Here is a 20,978-nt window from a genome sequence, read left to right on the forward strand (position 1 = left end):
TGGTTACACATTCGTTCATCAAAATTACTATCATTCGACCCTTATTATAAGAAACAATTGACTTTTTTAGTTCATTGTATAAGTGATGTATCTAGTCTATATTTATAATAAGATACGTTAATTTTTCTATGAATCAAACAAGTTAATTATTTTTTTATAATAAGGACCGGAGGGAGTATTAATGGAAAAAAAATAAAATCAAAGTCCACTTGCAATTTTTTTTGGGTCAAGAGTGAACTTGTAATTTTTTTAAAGAAAAAAAAACTCAAATATAGTAAAAAATTCAAAAGTCCACTTGCAAAATTATTTTCGGTCAAGAGTCAACTTGTAATTTTCTCAAAGAAAAAAAAACTCAAAATATATATAAGATTTTTCGTCATTGTTGTTACAAATTAAAAGGTAACAACTCGATTTGAATGTGTGAGTATAAACACACACACAAATAAGAAGAGATCCAATTACAATTGTTGTTTTGATCCTTTTCTTCTCCACCGCCCCAAAATGTCATTGCAGTTAGGGCTTTCAATTCCAGATGAAGAAGAAGACGACATAATAAACGATCTCCCATACTCAGTTCTTCATCACATTCTTTCTTTTCTTACTATCAGAGCCTATATGTGTCTTACCAAACAGTCTCTTAATCCAGCGGTTAAGAATAACTTTCTTATGATGAAAAACTCTCCATCCTTCCCTTCCTATGTCACCCTAAATTCATTCAATATCAATACATTATTACTATCTTTTTAATTATTATTTTTTTATCTTTTTACTAGTAAGGATCCATAAAAGCCACCAGTTAAAAAAAGACACATGATCCAAGCAGTAAGAAAGGGTGACAAAACGGTGCGTTTTTTTGCAAGGAGAGAGAGAGGGGGGAAATAGAAGTGGAAAAGGCGCGATCCCGAAAGAAAGTATTAACCCTAAAAACTCTAAAATAAAATTAAGAACAGAACAGAACACAACAACATATCAGTGCAAAACAATTCTCAAAACTCTCTCTTTTTCTCTCAACAACTTTTTCAAAGTAATAATAATCACTTGTTGCGCGGGAAAGCGCTTCTTATCAATCTCTCTCTCTCTCTCACTCGTTCGTTCCTTCGTTCACCGTGAAACTATTCAGTTACGGTTGCGAAAGAGGAACGATAACAATGCAAACCATTGAAGAAGAAGAAGCTGTTGGAAGCGATGTTCAGGATTCTCCTTCACATTTCGAGATTTTGAAGCTACGTCAACGTTGGGAACTCGCTTCCGTTCTCCATTTCCTTGACGTAAGATATTCGCGTTATTCATCGTCTGGTTCGAATGTTCCTATTAGGTTACGATTCGTAATCATCTTAGTAACATTTTTTGTGGTTCGTGTGATTCAGGTGTTTAGTCCATTACTTGGTAATGATCTGAAGGTTACAGCCGAAGAAATTGAGATCGGACTTGTTAAACCTAATGCTTTTCTTACTAACCTTCACATTCAACTTTTGAAGGTATCTTTTTCGCTCTTGTTTTCAATACTTGTGTTTTGTTTCGTTTAAGCTATTGATTGTTTTCATTGAAATTCAAATGCTTGCCTTTTGTGGATTGCGTTTTAAATGCAATGTGTATGTTCCTAAAATGAAATATTTTTATGTGTTTTTAGTTACTTTAACAATTAGAAAAGATGCTGGAAACTAGGCTTGCAGATTCTATAGTAAGGAGAGTGGGTTGGATGGAGGGTAGAAAAATCAACCAAAAGCAAAGAAAGACTTGAAAAACTATAACTGAAACCATTAAGAAAGATATGGAGAGTAATGAGTTGGATAGAGATATGATATCTCATAGATCATTACAAAGTCGTTTGATTCATGTAGCTAAACCCACCAGTGGGATTAGACTTGGTTGCTGTTGTTGTTGTAACAATTAAATACATTGTCGATTCAGATTTAGATGAGCTTGATATGATTAAAGACCATCAAAAATATATGTTTTATGATTGCTCTGTCTGTAGTAAATGGCCTGGGAAAAAGCACTGGAGGGTAACCATTACTATGTTGATCTAATTGTTTCTTGGGTTATGTTTTTCATTTCAGTATATATATATTTTTTTTTATAGACAATTTAGAACTGCTTGTAACACTGTTCTAATGACTTTGTTTTCTCGTCTTATTTGGAAGAAACACAGATCAGTTGGTTTGTTATAAGTAAAATTTGTCATGAACTGCATTATTTGATTCTTAACACTGAATTCCCCATAGTGCATATTATCTCATTATCGTGGAAGGCTTGTTGTCATTTGTATGTAAAATTATTAAGAAAGCCCAAAACATGCAAGGAAAATGCAATTTAGCTTGGAGATTGAATATATATTAATTATTTAAATTGGATAACTTTGTCAAACTTCATTCTCGTTCATATACTTTCTATTTTTCTGTTGATGGCTTCCTATCCATTATTAGATACCGGTCCATCCTTAGTTTCTTTGTAGATTTAAGTTTAATTTTTACTCCTACCAGGGAATACCACCTGTTGGTAAAGCACTGCACGATTCTGATAAATGGGTGACCGCTCTCTCTAAGAAACTGACTACTTGGTGGCCATGGGTGAGTCATCAATAGATTGCTTAAGTTTGTTTTTATATTTTTTCTTCCCGTTGCTGATACCATTTATTGCTTTGTTTTGTTGGCTGGCTATTTGCTTTAGGTTGCTGAGGGGAAGAATCCACTTGTACCATCTAAAGGGTACCGAGTTGAACTGATCATGTTCTACCACCAATATCAATTGTTATGGCATTTAATGAACTGATAGCATTATTGCTTATGCAGAGAGGAGATATCAAAGTACAAGGAGCTTGATCCATTGGATCGTTTACTACTGCTAAAAGCCCTCTGTGAAGTTAGAGCTGATGTAATATGGCCTCCTGTTTAGTTTGTTCAAATTTTTGTTTCTTTAATACAGGCAATAATAGTTCTGCTCTTTATTCTCCTGACTATAGAATTATCTCTGAGCATTATTGGCGTTCCTTCCCTTTTTTTATCTAATTCCTTTCAAATTTTGATGTTTCAATTTTGAATGGTACCGGATTATTTTGATGCTTTGTTTGTTTATGTTCAGCAACATGATGTGGTATCATATATTAATGATGCTTTAAAAGAAGGAACCCAGATTTCTTCTTTTCGCAAAGAGGCCTTTGGAATAGATGGAACTCGCACGTCCTATTGGTAATTATTTCAATATGTTCCAATCTCTTCATGATTTTGTCATAACCCTAAAAATTATTAATCTGTCTTACTTTGTCTATCGTAGGTACGATGCAAACACTAAAGCGCAGAGTCACAGATTGTACAGGGAAACAATCACATCAGTCTCCACTCCAAACCGTAAGGGCAAAGGTTGTTTATCACTTCCCAACTTTCAATGGGAAACACTCGCCACCAATCTTGACGAATTTTCTGAAGTAGCTGTAAGAACACGCTAACTGTCCTTTCTCTTCCATCATTTACCCATATTTGAAACCTTAATTAACTGTCTTTGAATGCTATTTGCAGGAAAAATTATCATCTAGCAAGTCTCGTGTTGAGATTTATATGGGCGACAGGCTTCAAAGTGATGCTATTCCTGTTCTTGAGAAACTTCAAAAGGTACATGCATCCTTTTGTTTTGTGTTCAATAGTAGTAAATATTAGGGAACACCCTTTATTTGTTTTTAATATTAAATAGTGTAATATTACTTTCAAATTATACAGAAAAAAGAAAGAGCAATGAAACAAAAAGAGAGACAGGATAAGCTCTTAAAAGATTTTCAGAACTCTTTTTCTTCTGGAAATACACGCTCTTGTCGCACTCGAAGGCCTATTAATTACAGTTTTGGTAAGATCTCCATGCTTGCATATTTATGGAGTTGGATTTACTGTTCTTTGTCCTTTGTGTATTACTTGCACTATTAAAGGGGGTTGGTCATACCAATTGAGCAGATGAGGATGTCTGTGTATGTGTGAGGTGCCCTTTGTTTGGCATTATGATGCATAGGTAGAGGGATTGAATTGTGAATAGATATTCCTCTCTTTTGAATTTCTCAGTATTACTTTGCATATAATATCTGATAAAATAAATTCAACCTCACTTTCACTGATTTCTTGTTTTTTTTTTTTAGTCTTAGAGAATAATGTGTGGTGTTTACATTAATTTTCTAAGTACTAAGTGGTTATTTCAGCTCAGAATGTTCAATTGTTTTGAAATATTTTCTAATTAATGCCATTTCAATGTTAAGAATTGCATTTCTAGTTTCTACTCCTATTGTTCCATTAGTCATCATATCACACGTGTGCAGATAAAATTGAGTTAGTTAAAACTGACTTGACAGGTCGGGTGTAAGTAACCACATTTTGTTTGATGCTTCTCACAACTAATCACTCATTTGAATATTAACTGTTTCAATTTCTTTCTTCTGTCTCTTTATGACATCAGTTGGATTTTGACATTGATCAAGTTCTTTTTGGGAAATATTGCAGAAGCTTATGATCGAACAATTAAGGAGGCTATACAGTTGACAAAGTATGTTTTATCTGATATTATATCCCATTGGTTCATGTTCTATCTGCCTTGCTACATTGCATCATCCTTGTAGAATGTTGATAGTTTTTTGTTATAATCAAATGGATTAGTTTAATCCTCTCAAAGAGAAGGAGCAATCAAAATTTTTAAGCCTTTAATACTTTGCTTCTTTTCACCATTGCTGAGATACACCCACTGAAACACACAATCTGAGATGAAAGTGTATGTATGTTCCTGAGATAAAAGTTATCAACGTTATTAATGTAACCATTGCTAGATACTTTTAGCAATGGTTACCCTAACAATATATTTGCTGCTTAAGTATAACATGCCAACATTTATAATTTCCATTCTCTGATGTGTTTTGGATTCTGTATCTGACTCTACTTTTATAATCTCCACTCTTTTGAACTGATGCTTAGCAAAAGGAAAAAGTCCCCTGCTGCTGACCAAGATAGAAACAGAGGATCGGAAGATGACTTCGACATAGATGTTTCTGCAGACAGTGATGATTCTAAAAGGGATACGCAACCTATATCCGAGAGTGATGATGCTGGTTATGAAATTGAGAATCACAGCAGTAGTGAGGAGAATGATGAACATGTGGGTCAGGCGGATAATTCCGAAGAACACTCTAGCCATGCAGTTTCTTATCCAAAAGGGGTTCGCTCTAGTAAGCGGATAGCTGGAGTCCCTGGCCATACTGTTCCAGAAAGCATGGGTTTGACTGCAAAGCAAAGAGTGAGACAGAGACCTACCCGAAATACTGCCATAGAATCTACTGTTGTTCCTGATTCAGAGGATGAATCGGATGAAGGGAAGACAGATCTTTCTTAGTCTACCTAGGCCCAGTATTTAACTTACATTTTGGGGAAGTATCTAGCAGTGTAGAATGTAGTCAGCAAAATTTGGGGTTATTTTGAAAACATCCCTCTTCTTAAGCTTCTACATATTTTTTGGTTTGATCTAAGTTGTCTCGGAATCCATGAACGTATACTTCTCGGGTACTATGATCCGAGAAATTTAAAAATTCTGAGTACATATATGGCTAATGAATATAAGTCGTTTGCTTGATGTATCAATTCAACACCGTTCAAACATCTCTCATGGTGCATGTCAGCATGTGACTATGTGAGATGCTTGACAAATTTATAAATCAGGCCACAGAAAAAATGAACTTGCTCAGCGACTTTTTATGCATTTAACATTTTCTTTTTTTGAAGGATATGCAATTAACATATCGGTAAGTAATTATACGTTGTTGCTAAATAATAAATAAATGTTACATTGTTTTTTCCTACAAAAAAATGATGGTTTATACTCCTGAGTCCCAAATTGTATGACGTTTTAGACATTTTACACTTATTAAGAAATGCAATTAATATTGTGTGGAAAAGAGATATTATGAGTTGTTTTACAAATATAATTAATTTTGTGTGGGAAATAGATATTATGAATTGTTTTACAAAATTATCCTTAATAAATGGTATGGGAAAGATAAATTAAAGAATTGAAAGAAGAGAGTGATAAATAGTTAAGGATAAAATAGAAAAAATAACATTAATGTTTCATTGATATTGTAAAGTGACGTATAATTTAGGACAATTTTTTTTTTAAAACGACATACAATTTGGGACGGAGGGAATATATTATAAAAAATGTCAGATGAACAAAAGGTTAGATTATTATAGGTTGGTATCATCTTGCTCTTTTATTCTCGGACAATACTAAAATGGATATTTTTTGAAGGGAAATATTTAAATGCATGATATCTTTGTCGTCATATTTGCACGAATAGCTTGGTAATGCCATTTGATTGTTCTTTCTTAGTTAACTTTTTTACCAAAATGACCATTTAACTAATGATGCATTCTGTGTCAAAAAAAACTAATGATGCATTTTTTCTAGAGGGAATTATAAATTACGGCTTACTATATCTTGTGTGGTGCATCTCCAAAGGAAGTATGAGTGTGTATTTTGTCTTGCATGATTGTATTTATCTTATGGGTAATGTTAACCGGTCGGTTAAATAAGTAAATATAGAAATATCACATTGGAACTTGTGCAGTCAACTCATTAAAAGTATAAAAAATATCTCTTTTAATTTAAAACTTTCTTTTTTTGATTTCCTTAACCAGTACTTCAGAGACACCGGTTAACATAACCCTTATCTTCTTAGTAGTAATTCACTATAGTGCTTTGGCATTTGTATTAGGAAAAATACAAATATTTAGGTCGTTGTTGTTAAATATTATGCGTTGTATTCACCATACTTCTTTTTGGCATTTTGACTTTAAATGATGCTTATCAAAGCAAATGGTGTGTTATTTGTTGTCGTGCATGTTGTGTGTGAAGGGAGTTGTGCTATGTAGCATCACTCTTTTTTTAAAAATTAGTTGGTTGAATTAACAACTTAACCTTAACTGCCTAATATATAAAATAAAAATAACATTTTAAACATTCTAAAATCACATTTAAAAAAAATGATTATGTATAATCATGCCCACAAAGATGATCACCACATTACTTTAACAAAGGAACATTAGCAAATAAGTAAGAAAACACGAACCCTCTTCAATCAGAGTTCAAAACCGAAAAGAAGAGAGGAGAAATATGGAGAAAATACCTCCAACGCCGATGGATCGTGTGTGGGTGACTAGAATTTGTTGAGGGCTTTGATTCGGTACCAAATTTGAGCAATCGACGGAGATATGAGTGAGATAGAGGTTTACGGTGGTGGCTGCGGGTGAGAGCTCCAAATGGGGAAGAATATGTGATTTTTGTTTTGGCTTTCTTCATGCGTAAACTTTCTACTTATAGAAGGTTTTGTGTTAAGAGTTCAAATGGTTTTGTTAATATTGTTGATAGTGTATCTATTCAGAGTTCATCTTTACTACATTTAGGTTTGCTCAATTTACCCCATTTATCATCATGGATGTGTGACATGTGGCAAAATAGAAAACCAAGGGCTGAGATTAAAAAGGTTGGAAAAAGCACACGCGCGTTTGTTGTCTGCTGGTGCACGCTCTTCTTTATCATCTCAAGCTTGGAATTCACCAAGGGATCCTTATAGGCAAAGGATTTTCTTTCTCACCTGGATCGGCTTAACAATTTTCGAGGCACTTTTAATAACGATGCTAGTATCATAATCTCTTTCTGTAATGGGTTTCTTCTTCTTGGTGGGTTGTGCACTATAACCGGGCCTTGTTCTAGGTTTCCTTTCGATAGAATGATGATACTTGGCAACTGCAACAGACTCTTTCACGGCAATCCTTATTTAACAGAAAAATATGTTGGTCCTGAAGAGAGAAAAGTACTAAAAAGGGAGAAACAGCCCTAAATAAAATCCTACAGAATCGATTTCAATCCATAATCCATGTTGTATGTATCGGAAAAAGAAAAGGAAAGGGGTGGCACCACTTCTGTATGAACGGAAAGGGCTGCGACGGCGCCGGCGACGGCGAGTGGGAGAGAGAAGCACGAAAGTGATGTGGGGAGAGGAAGAAGAAGGGTCGTGAGTGGAGTTGGAACAAAAGCGCGTACCCTTGTTTTTTATAAAACAAATGCATTTTCCAACCCTTTTAATCCAGCCCTTGGTTTTCTAATTTGCCACATGTCACACATCCATGGTAAATTGGGTAAATGGAGCAAACCCAAATGGAGCAAAGACGGACTCATTCTATACATGCCTCTTTCACGAGAAATAATTTCTGCTTATATATTTCAGATGAATTTGATGACGTGAAGTTGGCCCATGAAAGTGTGTTGGCCAAAGCTTATTGTAGAGAGAATTAGATTAGACATTATACGTCTCTATGTTTGAGTGGTGTTACCGAGAGGATGAATAGAACATTGGTTGAAAAGAGTTAAATGTTTATTATCAAAGAAAGAGCTTCCAAAATTGTTTGGGGGTGAATCATTTAACACAATTGCACAAGTCCCAAAGTCTTTCACCATATCAGTCCTTGCAATATGAAGTACATGAGATCAGGGGTGGAGGGTAATGTTAACTTAGGGTGGCCTTGGCGATTCTATTTTATCTTAATTTATTTAGTTTTTTTTGATAAGTTAGTGTATTATTGTGTTTAGCCACTCTCATAATATATATAATTAGCTATCCCAAAAATTTCAGTCTCTACTTTATCAACAACAAAAATTTCAAGATAATATTCGTAAAAATATTTTATTTTATCTATATATTTAGTTCCTCACAAAACTTTGGCTAATTTCGCTACTGCCAACGATGATTTGGTTATATAAGAAAGTTTCTTATGATCCCTTACATGTTTTTGGATGTAAAGCATCCTGTAAAGAGTCAAAATTGTGTGTTTAGTGGCTACTACCTAGATGGAGCTCGTTACAAGTTTTATTATGTTGTTATGAAGAAACTTATCAGATGTTGTGATGTTGATTTCATAGAAGACAAGTAGTTGACAGACATTGATAGAATTAGTGATGATGATCCAACTCATGATGAAGACCGTGAAAAATGTCACGATGGAGAGATGCAGTTAGTTGTTGAACATGTTGCACTATAAAAACCATCCAGGTGACGTTGGAACACCTGTATTCATTGAAGATCCAAATGACAAGAATGTTGAAATTTGCAATATAGTTGTTAGAACGACAACTGATTGTCTCGCTTTCATGAGAGGAAGAATTGTTGGATGAGTTTCTCCTTGAGTGGAGTCTACAAACTTATCAAAAGAAAAAATAGAAAAAAAAAAAAAAAGTGTTGGTTGACTTTCGTGTCAATTTCATAAACGTGTAATTGCAGTTTTTTGAAAGAAAAAGAAAAACTAGCACAAGAATAAGTTTAATAGTTTTCTGGTTTGAAGTTTCGAAATATACAATTTGAGTTTTCCGTGACAAGATGAAATCTTTTGCTACTCTAATGCATAGAGGTGAAAATAAGTTTGGTCGGATTGAACTTTGTAAGGCCTAATCTTGATCTACATTAAAAATTATAGGTTTGTGTCTGACTTGTCGTCTGTTGTAGGCTCATTTTTAAGACTTGTTTTCTAATTTGAAGTTTCGGAATATACATTATGAGTTTTCCGTAAAATTACAAACACCATAAACATTTTTAATAGTTTTTGGTTTGATAAAGAAAACATTTTTAAGAGTTTTCTTGGAAAAAATACACACAAGAGAAAACATTATGATTCACTGAGAAATAACATAACATAGCTCTAATAAGGCATGACATAAGTCTGCTATGACACAAAAAGCATAACAGAGGACATAGTAGGTTGTGTTTGCACCTTTAGTCCTTACATTTTACAGATGATGCAAAAATGGTCCTCTTATTTTTATCCAACAACTTGTCAGTATTTGCATACAGAAATGGAATATCATCATACACAATTAAGAGAAATTTGATCTTGAATTGCATCATGCAAATAAGTAGATAATTCTGCAATAATTAGAAATTAGATATATATCAAACCATAATTGTCATTACATCATGAAATAGTACCATACTGCTAGCAAAAAAAAACCATCTGTTTGTGGAGCATACATTGACATGACAACACAATAAGCCAAAAAATTACATGCACCTTAACCAAGTAAACTAACATAAGCTTAATCTAATCTTGAGATGGTTGTGTCTATGGAGCTTGTGATCCCAGAGACACAACAACCTCAACATCCTTAGCCTTTGTCCTCTGTTTCTTCCTTTTCTGCCTAACACCAGCAACCTTCACAGATGAGCCTGCATCATTCACTTGTGGTCCAGTTGGGCCTGCATGATGCACATATGGTCCACTTGGGCCCACAGCTTGCACAGTTGGTCCACATGAAGTACCCCCACTAGGGCCTGCCTTCCCTTTTGTCTTTTTCTTCTTGCTTGCACCTTTTGGAAGTTGCCTGTCAGCAACCTTTACATGTCCTACTGTTGTGACCATACTTGTTGCATTTCATGCATTTCACTGTTTTAAGCTGTCTTGGGAGCACACCACCATTGCCTGTAGCATCTCCACTGCGTACAGTTTCATCATTGGCCTTCTTCCTTAGCTTTTTGGGCCTTCCTGCTGACCTTCTCTTGGCTAGTGGATTGATGTGTTCAGTATTTGTGACTGGCCAAAGTTTAGGTCCACTTGAAGGTAGCACAATGTGAGAGTAAGTGGCTAAACATTGTGATTTCCTGCAACAAGATATTGATACCATATTAGCATGTAAGCATAGAAATACATTTTTGATAATATAAATATAGTAGAGACAGAACACTACCTATAGTAAGATGACACAAAATTTTCATCAGCCAAACCATTATGCCAAATGCAGGGAATAACATGTGCACATGGTATACCAGTTAGGTTCCACTTACGACAAGCACAAGTCCTTTGAGCCAGATTCACAATATATTTATTAGTCTCATTTGATACATTAAAATTATTCATTTCCATATCACCATGCCAAGTTGCCTTCCACCCCCTGCAGCTCTTTTGTTTTTCTCAATCAAAACTTGAATCTTTGGACATATCTCACCATTGCACCTTTCAAGCATCTGCCTTTGCTTGACAATCCTCACAGTTATATAATGCTTGATACCCTCAAGTAAGGTGATTACTGGTTTCTCCCTTAGACCAAGAATAGCTCTATTAAAAGCTTCACACATGTTGTTTACCTGCAAATCACTCTGAGTTCTTGTGCTAAATGCAGATCTTGACCATTGCGCAGGTGGAATCTGTAACAACCCGATTTTTAGCGAGATTTATTTTAATTGTTTTATTATGTGTTTATATGTGCTTGTGTGTGATTATTCATCATTGGGTGCATTTTCATGGGTTTACGAGTTAGAATGGTATTTTAGTCATTTTGGATTTAGGGGGTATTTTGATCATTTGGTGAGAACGGGTAAATTATAAGTTTTGGTGAGAATTACTTTTAGTGATTAGTGAGAACCGTTGTTTTACTATGTTACTAGGGTAAATAATTAAGGTTTTACCGTTGGTGATATTTTACCGTTATTAGTGAATTACCGTTGTGTGTGTAGAAACATTTTTGATTTGAATAGAATTGGGTTAAGTCCATTAAGTAGAGAGTTAGGCCCATTAAGGGAACTTGATATAAAAACCTGGTCTTATGAGAAATTTCCTCACACTTTCATTTCATAAGATATTTTTTAGAGAGTTAGAGAGAGAAAGTGGGAGCAAGAGGAAGAAAGGGTTAGAGAGAAGAGGAACTTGAAGAATCAAGGTGTGAAGAGAGCTAGGAGCAAAATTGAAGCCTAAGCTAGAGAGATTAACCTAACTAAGGTAAGGGGGTTAGAATTCATCATAATCACTTATTGTAATTTTCAATTATTTGTATGAAAAGTGCTTAATTGGATGAATTGATTAATTGTTCATAAATGATGAAATTCATGCTCTAATTATGATGCCATGTTTAGATGTATGAAGTTATGAATAATTGAATTGTTGTTGGTTGAATTACATGTTCAAAGTATGAAAAATGGGTATGTGTTGAAAATATGCTCAATTGGTGAATTATGCATTGTTGTTGATGAATTGTGATAAGTTTCATGATCAATTGATGTTGTTGTTGTTTAGTCATGTTGTTGATGATAATTCATGGCTTGAGTTTGCATGATTCATGGTTTGTTTTTGAGAAATGAGATGCTATTGGTGTTTTGGTGAAATTTGTGAATTGGTCCAATTGTCAAGTGTTTTCAAGTTTGATTGAGTCTTTGTGAGTCTTTTTAGTCATATTAACCTATAAACATGTTCTGGAAACACAATTGGGCAATGAAGGATCAAAATTGGGGGGTTTTAGGTAAAAAGGGGTCCAAACCCGTAACATTTTCTGCAAAACTATGAACGTTCGCTTAGAGGTTCGCTTAAGCGACCTGTAAGCGAACAGTCATACTGATTTTTCTGGGTAGGTCACTTAAGCGACCAGTTAGCGTGCTGGTAAACGAAGTTTTCTGGTTGCTACTGGAACTCGTTCGCTTAAGCGAACATGTGGTCGCTCAAGCAAACTGGTGAGCGACCAGAAAGCGTGCAATGTGGTTTGCCACTGTAACTCGTTCGCTTAAGCGAACAGGTCCAGTTTTCAGCCACTTTGATCTTTGTTCTGGGTCTTTGGGGGCCAATCCGAGCTTTGTAAAATGATTCTTTAAACATGTTTAACTACTGTTAAAGCCTCTAAACTCACTGGAACATGATTAGCTTGCATGAACTTGAAATTCTTCAATTGAGTCTTAACTTGGGAAGTTTTGGAACTTTAGACTTTTGTCGAAAACAAACTTTTGTAAACATTGGAACTTATAAGTTGAACCTACAGTTCATATAGACTTAGGTAAAACTTATAAGAGTGTCAACCATCTTAATCATGTAAAAAGTGATATTTCGGGTGGGAATGTGAAAGGTTGTAAAACAGGGGTTTTTCATACGAACTTAAGTTGTTCTTGGGTTAATGTCTAATGATCCTGAAGCGACTTAACTTCATGAATACATGATTGATTAAGGTTGTTTGAGAACTTTCAACTTGTCTATGACGTTTTGTCTTGGGATTGTCAAAGTTGGCCGTTTGCCACTTGACACGTTTTGGTCGGAAATGTTTCTTGAACCAATTGTCTTAAGAATTGTGGTGACCATGTTTATATAACTAAGTGAAGTTGTATGAATGAATGATTATATTGGATATGATGTTTATCATGAGATGTGTATGCTATCTTACTTAGAATATAAAGAATGCTTGAATGGTGAAACTATATGTGATAGTTGATGTTGAATGACATTGTTGATTATTGATAATCATGTTGATGAGTGATGATGAATACTATGAATTGATTGTGTATGGACATGTTTTCTTGATAATGCAAATGTTGTGGAGGTAATCAATATAATTGTTGTCCTATATATTGAGGTGAAATTGTGGATTGTTGTTGCATTATCGAGTCCTTGTACATGCCCATGCATCATAGTCGTGTTGAGATTGTAGTTGTAAAAGGGTTGAACTCTTTTACTTCGGAGATTATGCAAGACGGGTGTGAAATCTTACATACGATGTTTTTATTGCATCGAAGGTGACGACCTTGAGGTGATCCGGTACCACATGCATTTATGTGTCAATAAGTGCATATAATGACATGAGTCTTATTTGATATATGTGATTGGTGATTGTGTATGAATAACTGTGGATTGATGATTATTCATGATATATGTGATTGATGATTAATTGATGTGAGATATTGGGGTTCTAATGTAAGTATTGAATGTGAATATTATTATTGATCAAGTACATGATGTTTATATTGAATTATTCATGTTAACTATTATTTGGATTATGATGATGTAATACTTACCCCCAGTGGTTTTGACTGTCTACCTGTCTGTATGGATGGGTAGACGTTGTGCAGGGATAGTTGCTTGGTGAGTCTTTTGTGCTTGGTGGATATCGGGAGCTTTCTCCGATATCGGTGTTTAGAGTTTAGTCGGCTCTGATCTAGGCTTCGTTGTGTCGGTCTAGATTACCTTTTATTTTGGACTTTTGTTATGTTTGGAGATTATCCGTATGTTGGGATTTTGAGATGCATCTATGTTGATGTAATTATTGATTCATGCCGTATATATTTGGATTACTCTGTTTTATATTCCGCTGTGACTGTTGAGATTATATATGCATGCGTGACTGAATCTTGGGTTTTGAATTTTGAATGATGGCGTAGCCTCTATTTCTTGAATAAATGTATTATTCGCATGTTTAATTGCTTTAATAGAAATATGAGTGTTACAGAATTTTAGCCATCTCATTGCAAGCCTCTGGATTTATATCCTTAATCTTCTGCATTGCATGGTTAAAATCTGGAATAGTTGTAGCTCTAGCAGCTTTCCACAATAACTCTTTCATATGTGCTCCTGGGAATCTCTTCTTCCAATTCCCATAAAGATGCTTAACACAAAACATGTGTTCCACAGTCTCACCTAGTCCCTTAATCACCTCCACAAGTCCCTGTATTATCACATACATACAAGCATTTAAATATAGGCAGTTATTAGTATATTTAGTTATGATTATAGCATATGCAGTAAACAATAGTAATAGTAAGATACCTTTTGCTGGTCAGAAATAAAAGCATATTGGTTAGGTAGTATTTGATTTAGGTCCTCCAACAATAATTCAAAAAACCACTTCCAAGAATCTCTTGTTTCAGATTCAACCACAACATATGCAATAGGCATCATCTGGTTGTTTCCATCCTTGCCTACAGCTGCCATTAGCTGACCACCATGCTCACCTTTCAAGAAACATGCATCCAAATCAATTAATGGTCTACATGTGGTAGCAAATGCAGCCTTACAAGCTTCCAAGCAAATATAAATTCTCTCAAAGACAGGTCCTCCATCTGATTCATCACATTTGATTATCACTGTACTATTAGGATTTGACCTTCTAATCTCTTCAGCTTAATTCCTTAAATGTGCATATTGTTCACTTCCAGCACCATCAAGCAACTCCAGTGCTCTCCTCTTTGCCCTATATGCTTGAATGTAGGGAATTTTCTTTTGTGAAGCAGTTCATCATCACTTTCAATTGGAGCGTGTAAATCACTCTCATCTTGGGAAGAACCTTCATCCACAACTTGTGTCTCATTCCCTTCATTGTTCACACCTCCTTGATTACATGCAGCAAATGTATCCTCAGGTAACTCATGTGTCCAATCCCATTGTTCTTCTCCATCATCAACAATGTCAAAGTCAGGGTCAAATTCACTTTCACCCCCACTTCCAACATAGTCTTCATCTTCTTCACTAACATAACCATCTTCTTCATCATCTTCATTCACATCATTTCTGACATCAGGTTCATCCATAACTTCATCATTGATCTCACCTTCATAGTTCTCACCTTCATTGTTCACACCTTCATAGTTCTCACCTTCATTGTTCACACTATCATCAGCACCTTCACCAATACCTCCTCCTTTCCCAACACTTTCATCTCTGACCTCAGTAGTCCCTGCATTTCTAACCTCCTCCATAACAGCTTCTTCAACATCACTACCATCATCTTCATCCCTAAGCTCTTCAACCAAAGGGCCTTTATCACAAAAATCCACAACTTCAGGAATATCCACTTCATGTTCAACAAATACTTCAAACACATTACACCCTATAGCATCAGTAACAAGCTCCAACAAGTCAGCATCATTGTTTAAAGGCTTAAGTCCACGCTGAAATGAGAATTTTGGATGTTGGTACCACAAAGACTTGAACTTCAAATATCCAAAACTGAGGACCAGCTTTTTAATGTCTTCATAGTACAACTTATCAGTATCAAAAGTGTCTTCCACCTCATCTACATAGCCATCCACATAAAGCCTCACAGGGAAAGTTACAAATCTACCCCTATGGTTAAACCGTAACTTCAAGACTTGGTCCTCAATTGGCATGTGCAAACAGCAACAACCACATATAGTCAGCAATTAAATAACATCTAGCACATGTGGACCACTTTGAATAAACAACTCTAAAAATAGCAACACAACACAACACAACACTACACTACACACCACAGCACAGCACAACACAACACAACATTCACACATGGTGCAAGTGAGTCAAGGAATCTCATAAAGAACCTCATAAATATTCTCAACCATGACACAAACAAACATTAAAGTATGTGGGTACATCATTAATATGCTCAAACAAGAAATAAACAATGGCTAAAGCATGTATGTACAAGGAATATTCTTTAATGAGCACAACAACCCAAAAAAACCCTAATTTCTGAGATTCCTTTCATACCTGAAACAATACTTTGGGTCGATTTCTGGGTCCCACCATGATGGTCCATCTCCAACTTTAGCTTTACCCTTATCTCCCATGGTCGAATCGAGCTTGCAAGGAAGAAGAAGATGGTTTTTTTTTTTCGTTTCTGGGAGGCAAGGCAAGGAGAATAGGAATCGATTTGGGATAAACAAGGAACTAGGGTTTCAATTCAATTTTCCCTTATATATCTTTGATTTTTTATTTCTTTTTATTTATGAAAATGATAAAATGTTTTTCCATAATAATATTATTAATTTCTTCAATTTTATAAATTACATTATCCACATATGCAGTGCCACATATGCCTTCATTTGCCACATCAGTTAAAAATCTGCCATTTGTGCGTTTTTGGAGGAAAAAATGGGGGGTAGGACGAAAATTGCAACAAAAATGATAACTGAATGACCGTTTTGTTCTCTTTCAAAAGGGCATGACCAATTTCGTGAGTAAGTCAAAACACGAGGATCAAAAGTGTAATTAAGCCATGTTAAAAATGAGGGTGGAAAAAAAATAAATGCATAAAATATTAAATAATAAAAGGGGTAAAATTGAAATTTTTGGTAATTTGCAAGGGTGAAAAGGGGATTTTCAATTTTAAGATTTTTGTAACCGTAGTTTCTAGGGTCAAAATATTGATTTTTTTTTTTTAAAGAAAAAAGAGATTAATGGGTAAAAGTTGTTGCAGCAAAATGAGTGCGCGAAAACAAATTGGTAGAATAACTTACAAACTGGGTAAAAGTTGGGATTGGGACAAGTACAAAGGCGGTCATATTTATGGAGTTCCTCTAGGTGGAACAATTGTACAACAACCTTTTGCTATTGGAGGTATTTGACTGTTAAAAACATGTTTATGAATACAATCTGCATTACGGTTTCTGTATTCATGTTCAGCTACAGATGCGTATCCTATTCCTGTATACATGTATAAATTGCTTGTTTGACTTGCTAAGGTTATGCCTTGATATTTTCCTTAAGAATCAGTCGTGCTGGGAAAACCTTTTGCTAAAGTTGATCTAGATCATATATAGATTTCAGAAACTTATAGAAACAAAAGATGGATGATTAAATAAAATCCAATTGCTGAAAGACTACTCTCTCTTTCTGTCTAATGTGAATGAAAAGAAGCAAAGTAAAGGGGATAATTGTCACAAGTTATTTTCCAACATCAGCATGCATCTATTTAATGTCAGAGTTACTGGATAGTAAAAAATGTTTCCACGTAGTTATATTGATATGGAAGAGGCATATGATTGGTTCATATAGAGGTTTTCTTTAAGATTTTAGTGAAAAAAGCCTAGAAGTAGAAAGGAGATCAGAACTTTGAATTGCTTATATGTTATATCTAACCAGTTGAATAAGATAGTACAATACAAGGGGATCATGACTAGCCAGTAGCGTGAAAGTACAGTGTGAAGGATACAAATGGTTTCCCTATAACTAAAGGTTTGCATGAAAAGTGAACTTTTTCGATTTATCTATGGTAGAAAATTTAAAATCTGATGTAAAATTTAAACCGCCTGATTTTGATTGAATATGGTAGAAAGTATGGAAGAATATGGTGGATTGGTTGTAGCCGCAGCAATACAACAATGGCTTTGGATTAGTTATAACTCTTCTATGGTTCAAATATTAGAAATTCTGAGGTTTTTTTTGGGGGGAGGGGGAATTTCCATCTCAATCCTTAGTGCTGACATTGTATTTGATGCTGTACAGTACGGGAGGATCTGGTCAAAAAGGCAGTTTTACTTGCCATTGCTCGTGATGGTGATAGTGGTGGAGGTGTCCGAGCAATCATAGTTAGTCATGTTCAATTTCTAAATACAAGGTTTATATTGTTAAGTATGTACAATAAATTGATTGATTCCCTTATTCTGAATCTTGTAGAGGAGGGAGTGACCAAGAATTTCTACCCAGGCACGATGAACTGGAGGCTCGTAACTCGTTGCTTAACATTCTTGGTGCCCCAGAGCCAATGAACATATGAAGTTGTTGTGATTAAAGAATCTTGATTGATGGGGGGACGTCAGTTAAACTTTTTACTTGAGCAATAATTACAATTACAAATTTCATACTTGGCAAAATTATAAATAAAAGTTCACATAAAAATACTTTTGCTCAATTTTTTTATGCAATTAATATAATCCCTGAGTATTGTAATGTTATTTTATCAAAAAAATTGTCAGATTCTATAACTTTAGGGATTAAAAATTGGAATAAAACTATACTGATTTATGAAGAATCTATAACGACCAATCTACATACTAAAAACTGAAAAATCCATAACAACCAATCTACAACATACTAAGAAAACTACATACCAAAGTCGTGACAACTGACAATGTGCAATGGAGATTCATTTTTCCCCCTCTCTTTCATGATAACGGTATATGAAGTTAAAGATGTGACGAATGGAATGAACAACCAAGTCTTATTTCTCCCTCCAATGTTCAAGAATTTTTAAAAGTAGATGTGAAGAACGAAATTTCTCCCTCTAATGTCTTTATTTACTTGTTTTTGTTTTTGAATGTTGTTAACTGCGGGAAAGTTCTGAATCAGATAAACAGCTGTGGAGTTTGCAGCAGGCTAAAGGCTTGAGAAGTGTTAGCACCTTTTTATAGCAGTGTTTGATAACGGGTAAATAACATTTTTTTAATCATTGAAATAGTAAGGTGAATCAATTTCTTACTTAAAAAATGAAACATTAAACACCACAGTTTTAAAAATTATAGAGTCCGAAATGTTTGATTTAATCAGTGTTTGTTTACGCCTCCACATCATTAGACGGTCGTAAACAACAGCTTCCCCTAACATTGCAGGGCAATTATTATTATCTAACAACATAACTTACATTGGCTTTCCAGTTCTACCACCTAATTTCCGAGTCTTACAAATTGAAGGTGCAATCAACATTGTGAAGAAAACACAGAGCTTGAATTTAAAACTAAAAAACATGATTTCGCAAGTAAATTAGCCAGTAATCATGGTACCAGCACCTTCATCAGTTAAAATCTCAAGTAACAAAGAGTGTGGAACCCTACCATCAATAATACTTGCAGTTTTAACCCCTTGTGCTAGCGATCGAATGCAACAATTCACCTTAGGAATCATTCCACCACCAATAATTCCATCTTCAATCATCTTTGTCACTCCTTTTATATCAATCTTCTTCACCAAACTCTCTGGATCATTCCGATCTTCCAATATCCCCGCCACATCCGTCAACAGTATCAATTTCTCCGCTCCTAATGCCGCCGCTAATTCTCCGGCAACCGTATCGGCATTGATGTTGTACAGTTGTCCGGATTCATCAGCCGCAACGGATGCAACCACTGGAATTTGTCCGCTGTCGACTAGAGACCGGAGAACAGCAGGATCTACTCTTGCAACCTCGCCAACGAACCCAAGGTTTGAGGAATTAGGACTAGGACGTGCGGTGAGGAGTTTTCCGTCCACACCGGAGAGACCGACGGCGGTGGCGTCGGCTTTGTTGATTAAAGAAACGAGAATTTTGTTAACTTTTCCGACGAGAACCATGGAAACGATCTCCATCGTTTCAGCGTCAGTGACACGGAGGCCGTCACGGAAAACGGGCTGAATGTTGAGACGGCCGAGCCAGTGGTTGATTTCAGGACCGCCGCCGTGAACCATGACAGGACGGAGACCGACGCACCAGAGGAGAACGAGATCGTTAATGACTGAGGCTTGAAGCTCCGGTGACTTCATGGCGGCGCCGCCGTATTTGACGACGATAGTTTTGCCTCTGAATTTTTGTATGAAAGGAAGCGATTCAGAGAGGATGTCGACTCGGAATTGACCCGGAGATGCTGGCTCGGGTGACGCGGCTGAAGCGGAGATACAACGACAGCCATTGGATGGAAAAGAGAGGTTGGTTTGTGTGCGTTTGATTTTGATATCGATTTTGGTTGATGAGATGAATGGGAATGGAGCTCCCAAGAAGTTTGTGAAGGTTTTTGCAGCTCCTCCCAACATTGCGTTACACTTACACGCACGCTTGCACTGCCAGCCCAAGTTGAACTGAATGACTTGAAAATCAAATACAACTAGGGTTTACGGGGATATAATTAATTTTCCACGTGCCATTCTGCAGTTTTATTTTATTAAGAAACTCAAATCTTGATTAACAAAAAAAATTGATTCTCTCCCTCAAAAATAAAATTAAATTGATTCTCTTTATTTTGTTAAAAAAAAATTGATTTATTATTTTTATTTATTTTCGTGAAAAGTACTACATTATATATATCATAATTTTGGGGTGTAGTCAGGAATTCTAAGAGTGTGACTAGAAATTTTAGTACACAACACTAAATTATTTATCGTTTTTTTTTTTTTTGTGGTGATGGAGTTCGAACCTCCGACCTTACATATATTATTGTAGTAAGAATCAAAAAATCTAATTTGTTTTTACGACTTAAGTCCCCTTAGTAAAAAATCGATATTGTTTTTAGGACTTATGACTCATTTGTTTTAGATTTAAAAAACATAAATTTTCCTTTGTTTTTTTTAAAAATGAATTGAAAATTTATTTAAAAAAGGGTCATGTTAACCGGAATCGGTATCCCCGGGGCACGGATTAATGAAGCAAATATAGTAGTAATATTTGCATTAAAAGTTGTGTAATTAATGAATTACAAGCTTAAAAAATGTCTCTTTTGA

General features: G+C 35.2%; 3 protein-coding genes across 3 annotated transcripts; 2 read left to right on the forward strand and 1 right to left on the reverse strand.

Annotated features, from left to right (window-relative positions):
• Window positions 1-905: 905 nt before the first annotated feature.
• On the forward strand, window positions 906-5,706 carry LOC11429979 (DDT domain-containing protein DDR4). The gene is made up of 11 exons (XM_003603460.4): window positions 906-1,268; window positions 1,368-1,478; window positions 2,484-2,570; window positions 2,671-2,708; window positions 2,793-2,874; window positions 3,082-3,188; window positions 3,274-3,430; window positions 3,516-3,608; window positions 3,714-3,837; window positions 4,479-4,521; window positions 4,944-5,706. Exons 1-11 carry the CDS (start codon window positions 1,149-1,151, stop codon window positions 5,356-5,358), a joined length of 1,377 nt encoding a protein of 458 aa, XP_003603508.2. The 5' UTR covers window positions 906-1,148; the 3' UTR covers window positions 5,359-5,706.
• Window positions 5,707-16,993: 11,287 nt separating this feature from the next.
• Window positions 16,994-18,288, forward strand: LOC11436076 (proteasome subunit beta type-6). The gene is made up of 3 exons (XM_003603462.1): window positions 16,994-17,129; window positions 18,018-18,129; window positions 18,189-18,288. Exons 1-3 carry the CDS (start codon window positions 16,994-16,996, stop codon window positions 18,286-18,288), a joined length of 348 nt encoding a protein of 115 aa, XP_003603510.1.
• Window positions 18,289-18,998: 710 nt separating this feature from the next.
• Window positions 18,999-20,366, reverse strand: LOC11429980 (acetylglutamate kinase, chloroplastic). Its single transcript, XM_003603463.4, has one exon. The coding sequence runs from the start codon at window positions 20,292-20,294 to the stop codon at window positions 19,272-19,274; it is 1,023 nt and encodes a 340-aa protein (XP_003603511.1). The 5' UTR covers window positions 20,295-20,366; the 3' UTR covers window positions 18,999-19,271.
• Window positions 20,367-20,978: the final 612 nt, after the last annotated feature.

Source organism: Medicago truncatula, chromosome 3 (genome assembly GCF_003473485.1).
Source record: "Medicago truncatula cultivar Jemalong A17 chromosome 3, MtrunA17r5.0-ANR, whole genome shotgun sequence".
NCBI classification, from domain to species: domain Eukaryota; kingdom Viridiplantae; phylum Streptophyta; class Magnoliopsida; order Fabales; family Fabaceae; genus Medicago; species Medicago truncatula.

Excerpts from the sequence above, each read along its gene's own strand:
- LOC11429979 (XM_003603460.4), top strand. The coding sequence starts at position 1,149 with ATGCAAACCATTGAAGAAGAAGAAGCTGTTGGAAGCGATGTTCAGGAT. Across the intron at positions 3,431-3,515 it reads ACGAATTTTCTGAAGTAGCT|GAAAAATTATCATCTAGCAA; the intron begins GTAAGAACACGC and ends TGCTATTTGCAG. Across the intron at positions 4,522-4,943 it reads GAGGCTATACAGTTGACAAA|CAAAAGGAAAAAGTCCCCTG; the intron begins GTATGTTTTATC and ends ACTGATGCTTAG.
- LOC11436076 (XM_003603462.1), top strand. The coding sequence starts at position 16,994 with ATGAGTGCGCGAAAACAAATTGGTAGAATAACTTACAAACTGGGTAAA. Across the intron at positions 17,130-18,017 it reads ACAACCTTTTGCTATTGGAG|TACGGGAGGATCTGGTCAAA; the intron begins GTATTTGACTGT and ends GATGCTGTACAG. Across the intron at positions 18,130-18,188 it reads GTTCAATTTCTAAATACAAG|AGGAGGGAGTGACCAAGAAT; the intron begins GTTTATATTGTT and ends TGAATCTTGTAG.
- LOC11429980 (XM_003603463.4), bottom strand. The coding sequence starts at position 20,294 with ATGTTGGGAGGAGCTGCAAAAACCTTCACAAACTTCTTGGGAGCTCCA.